General features: G+C 33.7%; 1 protein-coding gene across 2 annotated transcripts; it reads right to left on the bottom strand.

Moving 5' to 3' along the window:
• Nucleotides 1–1,157: 1,157 nt before the first annotated feature.
• On the bottom strand, nt 1,158–5,654 carry LOC131027074 (hydroxycinnamoyltransferase). Of its 2 annotated transcripts, none has more exons than XM_057957045.2 (3): nt 5,093–5,654; nt 4,046–5,006; nt 1,158–1,380 (listed from the first exon to the last, which is right to left on the bottom strand). In XM_057957045.2, exons 1-3 carry the CDS (start codon nt 5,537–5,539, stop codon nt 1,355–1,357), a joined length of 1,434 nt encoding a protein of 477 aa, XP_057813028.2. In that variant the 5' UTR covers nt 5,540–5,654; the 3' UTR covers nt 1,158–1,354. The 2 variants fall into 2 exon arrangements, with proteins under 2 accessions (XP_057813028.2, XP_057813027.2); XM_057957044.2 differs by lacking the exon at nt 1,158–1,380 and adding an exon at nt 3,090–3,462 and having other exon boundaries at nt 5,093–5,653.
• Nucleotides 5,655–6,002: the final 348 nt, after the last annotated feature.

Below are 6,002 nucleotides of genomic sequence, written 5' to 3'. Positions count from 1 at the left end.
CCTCAAGTATCATCCCCACCCCCCACCTTGACTTCTCCCCCTCTTTCTTTTTCCTTTGTGCGTCTCCCTCTCCCCCTTTGATTTATTTGCATATTTGTATATTTTCAATTATATATACGTATATAGATATATACATATGTATATTTATATATGCATATGTCTAATGGTATATGTAAATGTTCATATACATATATGTTTTTGTGTGTATTTGTCTTTTTTCTTCTCTTTTTGCTTTTTTCTTCTCTTTATATGTTTTTGTGTGTATTTATCTTTTTTCTTCTCTTTATATGGTGTATTTGTATTTTTCTTCTCTTTTTTGCTTTTTAGTGGTTTTGTTTTGTGTTGCTTGGCTATCCTTTTTCTTTTCTTTGGGTGGTTATTCCTAGGAGTTTTTTGGGTCTCCCATCCTTCAGGGGGTCTTTTTTCTTTTTCTTTTCCTTTCTCCTTGTTCCTTGTGCCCTCCCCCACCCCACTCCTCTTTATATTTCGTCTCAAATCTGCAACTCAACACCTTTCATGTCTTTGGAATTCTTTTCATCCTGATGATGAATCACGGAGTGTGATTCAAAACGTTGATGGGAAAAAATACACACAATCGAATCTAGAAAAATACATTAGAATACAAAATGGATTGTGGAAATCTCATAGCCTCTAATAAGATCTAATTTATTCTGAAACTTAGTCCTAAGCTAAAAATGATAGGAATATAATTTTAGCCAAGAACAAGCTTGTTGGTTTCTATTGATAAAGGACAGTTTCCGCTTTAACTAAACTCATTATAATGTTTTTCTAAAACTACATTCCTTACTCTACAATTTCCAGTTCTTGGGCTTGTTTTTGTAGGGTTTTTTTTTAATTTGAAATATTTAATAGAACCTATTTAATCAAATTTTGTATCACTAAGCAATGGTTTACATATGTCAACTTTTCTTGGATCTTGGATCTTTATCTGATTTTAAACATTCATCAAATTGAGCACTCGGCTTTAGGAAGGATTTGAACAATTTAAAAAATATTTATCAACCAATTGATTGCTATCCCATATGCAAGACTTTGATAATTTCATATAATAAGCTTAAATCCCTCAGATCCTATCCTCAATGATGAAATTTTTACATAATCCAACAAAAAAAAAGATCTTCCTTGAATGCAGAGAGTAGATAATTTCTTTGTCTCACATTGTTTGATCCAGGAAAATTTTATTCTACAATTTAATCTATTGGAAAAGCCTAGATCTACTAATATAGAAACAAGGACAATTAAGGTAGAATAGATAATTGAGGAAACCATTGTTGGGAGTACATGAAGCTGCATGCCCTCTACTCTATTAAGTGTTATATGGCATATAGTTGAATCAAATTATCTTGCGGATTAAAAGAGCTGCATAAATTACGGAGATAAATATGCATTAGACTTTCTATCTTAAAAAATCTTATCATTCAATTTAGAGAATAACAATCAAGCCAAATTTTTTGGACCTATTGTTTACTGTTTCTTTCATTTGTTTAAATGTTTCCTCTTTATTAGATTGATGGTAATTTTTAAATGTTGGATATTCTCATCAGCATTACTAGTTTGAATATTCCTTACATAGAAAGACAATTGCTAATTAAAAGAGAAATAGAAAATATTACAAATAGAGAAATCAAACGAAGTTGTAGATTTACAAAAATAAAGATTAGAAGAGAACAAGAAGGTGAGTGTGGATAAGTTGAAGATCTGACTAGAGAGTGCAAGGAAAATTAAAGAAAAAGAGAATAAATGTTTTTGTTTGTAGATTTAAAAATTCCTAGGCCAAGTGCATTGGGAGGAAGGTGAAAACCACATATGACTGTGTAAAAGCTAAGTTTAGACTCCAGAGAAATGAAGGGCACGTGATAAGGAGAAAGCCTAGAAAATAGTAGAAAGGTATGCAGGAAGGAAGAGAAATGTGCAGTGCTGGAGTAAAAGGGAAGTGCGTAGTAGAACATGGACAATGCATGAGAAAGTAGAGACCAAATTAAAAAGAGAATCACCAAAACCAAATAAGTCAAGTGAGAATTTGAGGAGAAGAATTAATTGCATTGTCGGGAAAGTAGATTTTAATGTGGGATTAGAAAGGAAAGTAGATTTTAATGTGGGATTAGAAAACAGGAGAGTTTTTTTGTGCATGAATAGGTAAAGTCTACATAAACATAAACATAAACTAAACATATGACTTAAAAAGAGTCATCTTGAATTGTATTTATGCATAAGAATTGCATACTTTTCATGTAGCACAGATTATACTAATGTTTCAAATGTTTCCTCTTATATACAAGTAAACCATTTTCAGAATGAATATCCTCAAAAGAAAATATTGGTAATTGATTCTCTTTGCATAAGAAGCGGGTTCAAACATAAATTTTATGGAATGAAACATGCCTATGGTTCGCATTTGGTTGGCAAAATGTGAATGAACTGTTTTTCTTTTAATTGCACACTCAACTCTCAATCTCAAGATACAGTCTTGCTTATAGTTGATCCACTCACTAACTATTTGTGTATGTTCTTTTACCAATGCTTTCTGCCTTGTTGCGATTAATCTCAAGAACCATTTTTTCTTTCAATATAAAGTCGGACTTCAAAATCATATCCAATTCACATATTCAAGAAACAATTGTGTCAAATGCTTCATTTAGCACATTAATCGTCCATATCGGGTTGCTGATAAAATTTAAAAAATAAAAAAAATCAAACGTGTTTATTTAAAAAATTTGCATCTAAATTTAGAAAAAAATTAATATTTATTTGTATTTGGAAAATTTTTGTAACGTGATTGGTTAAAACAATAGACATTAATAACACGTTAAGAACAACATGATTTCTATAATTCTAATCAGGAGCTAAACATATCTACACTACAACAGTAGTCAATGTATGACATTAAAGAAATCCACATAGATATATTCACAAATTTACATGATATAACCACACCCAAATATTGATCAATAAGTTCTAGCATGAGAAAAGAGATTATAAAGATGTGTAAATAAACCACATATAAAAACCAATCAACTAGCCTTATGCAATTATTGAGAATAGTTTAGATAAATAAGCTATACTAGTTTGGTCATAAAATAATATCACAAACAATATAAATATATAATCATGCCAGTATCATGACAATCATGGCAAGTTAACAACATTTTAGGATATGATAATGAATTATATCGTCAAATATATATAATCACAAATTGACTTTGCTCAAAACATCAATCATAACTATTTTGTCTAGCACTCCCTAGTGAAACTATTTATCACTCCAACCATATAAATATATTGTATCATAAGCATTAATAAGAGATTAGAACATAGCAACACAAGTGAATCTTATCATTGATCTATTGGAAACTTAACAAAGTGATATGATGAGATGTGATTCTTCCACCATTTGTGAATAATTGAATGTTCTCCACTATGATACCCGATGTTTCTCCACACCTATATCAAAATCAATTATTATCATTTATTTTTTTAACAAGTCTATTAAGAAAAGGCAAATGCTATTATCTAAAAAATAGACAAAAGTTATATCCAAAAAATATAAACACTATGTATACAAGTGAATATGAATGTATGTATAATGAATGAAGAAACAAAATGCAAAAATTAAAATCAAAAAAAAAAGAAAAGAAACGAAAAAAAAATGATGAGCAAAGAAAGAAACGGAGTCAAGAGCTGAGAGAGGCACGCATGGAGTCAAGAGTCCAAGGACAACAGAGGCACACTAGTAAGAAAAAGGAACCCTAATAAAATAGTGATTAAAAAGACAAAAGAAAAAAAAAAAAAGAAAAAAAGGAAAACACAAAAATAAAAGATAGATATATATAGAATGCTAATTCATTTATATTTGAAATAGTTGGAGAAGATGGAAGATTTAGATTTATTACAATACCACAGTCCTAAATTAAGTTACAACTGCTCTCTTGAAGCTTTAGTATTTCAGCTGAATTTATGCATCCGATTATGCTACTGGAAAATCTCTCCCCTATATTAATTTATAGTGAAGTCAAAACGAGCGTACCTGATGGAAATAAAACTTTTTCTGAAAAGAGAAAGTGATGTAAGATGTCCATCTGGTGTTGAGGAAGGCAGGTTGATACCATAATGCTTTTCGTTCCATCCTTTGGAGCTGACAAAACCATGCTTCCAATATCATAAAGGTCTGCTAACTGCACTTCCGCAGGCTTCCCCCATCCATAGTCAATGTCGTATAAAGGAAATCTCGGGGACGCTACGACCCTAGTTCCGTATTTCCAACCAGCTTCTTTAAGTAAATCTTTGTTACAGGATTCAACCCAGTCAATCATATGATTGATGTGTGCTTCCTCGGTGCAGGAACTGATGAGTTGCTGGATAACACCCGCAGCGAAGGAGATGTCGGCATTGATGAGTGTGTCGGCTCTAGTCTGCGCCACACCCAAAGATACGCAGTTTCCAAAGTAAGTTGGCAGAAGAGGTGGCTTAACACGTCCCCTGCAATCAGCCAACACTGCGAAGAAAACACCCTCTTCCTGCGGTACCTCTCGAGCTCTCATTACGCATCTCCAGAACTGAGCAGCCACTGCAACAAAAGAGGTTTTTGCTCTGCTTCGTATTTTCAGTTCTTGTATTATCTCTTCCGTGAAACAAAACGTCGATTGTATCAGATCGGTCCTTTTCTGAAGAACCTCTTCGCTTTTTCCCTCCTTTTCGATACTGGATGTTATTTTGTGCTCTGATTTCGAATCGTCAGGTACAAACTTGAAAATATTTGCCCCTCTTATCCCATCGCTTACAATCTGGTGGGCTTTGTAGGAAAGTGACGGGGAATTCTTGTTTTCTCGTTTGAAAACTGTTCTGTCGTGCTGAGGAGGTTTTGCAATGGGAAGGCCTCTGCTAAACTCTGCCCAAGATTTCATGAAATGGAAAAAGGAATTTCCATCCCCTATAACGTGATGAAGGCTCGTTCCAATGCACAACCCGCTTCCCGCAAATTCTGTGACCTAAGAAAACCAATTTTCTTTTATTAAGAATAATGCAGTGATATCGATTCTCCTGTCAATAGAAAATGTAAGAGTTACTGAAATACCTGTATTGACAGAAGCGGTCTTCTATCGTTTTCATCCGCAGAGTCATCGACATTGCGGGCAAGAGTTTGGAAAAAGGGCCTACTCCGAAACCCATCTTTTTCCAAGTCTTCGAACTGTACACTGGCCGACGCCACCTTAAATTCCACCCCTCCATCGGTGAAATCAACCTCTGTTCTGCCTGATTCTCCTTTTTTTAACCCACCAGTCAGAGGATAGAAATACACAAGAATTGAGGAAAGGCTTTTCTTTAGGTCTTGTATCAATGAGGTGTATTCCATTGTAGGAGAGAGTTTGTAGAAGAAAAGGGTTTGAACATTCTCGACGCGTATCCAGAAAAGATCAAGGCCGGAGAGGAACGTGGCCTGCGTTGGGGGTGGGATGGCCGGTTTTACCATAAACGTACTCCTTACATTCACAAGAACAGTTTCTGCTGCTTGTTCTGCCATGACTGTATGTGTGTGAATTGCTAGATCTTTACAACGGCGCAAGTGTTCACGGTGCAGGCTTTATCTATCAACAAGACTCAACATTTCTTTCCCACCTAACAAAGACGGGTAGCTTTTCCCACATAACAAAGACGGGTAGCTTTTGTTTCGTAGGAGAATTGGAAGAATTGTTAGCCACTACTGCATAGTGGATTTTTTTGTTTTTGTTTTTTTGACAATATTTGAGACAACTTTTGAGTAAATTGTTTTAACTTGAGACAAAATAAAACTTGTGTATTGTCTTAAATATTGTCTTTAAGCGAGTGTCTTGAATAAAGACAATAAAAAACACCAGCATTATTGTCTCTATAGAGACAAATATGTCTTTATTCCCACTTATTGTCTTTCTTAAGACAATAAATATATTCTCATTAGAGAAAATATCACTTTTGTCGCTCTAGAGATGACATAAAATAATGAATTT

Source organism: Cryptomeria japonica, chromosome 7 (genome assembly GCF_030272615.1).
Source record: "Cryptomeria japonica chromosome 7, Sugi_1.0, whole genome shotgun sequence".
In the NCBI taxonomy this organism is placed as follows: Eukaryota; Viridiplantae; Streptophyta; class Pinopsida; order Cupressales; family Cupressaceae; genus Cryptomeria; species Cryptomeria japonica.
This window is presented reverse-complemented; position numbering and strand designations above follow the sequence as displayed.

What these genes read in the sequence shown, in the direction of transcription:
- LOC131027074 (XM_057957045.2), bottom strand. Translation starts at nt 5,539, where the DNA reads ATGGCAGAACAAGCAGCAGAAACTGTTCTTGTGAATGTAAGGAGTACG. An exon ending in GACCGCTTCTGTCAATACAG is followed by an intron (nt 5,007 to 5,092) that starts GTATTTCAGTAA and finishes TGGTTTTCTTAG; the next exon opens with GTCACAGAATTTGCGGGAAG. An exon ending in AAAAGTTTTATTTCCATCAG is followed by an intron (nt 1,381 to 4,045) that starts GTACGCTCGTTT and finishes TAATTTATGCAG; the next exon opens with CTCTTTTAATCCGCAAGATA.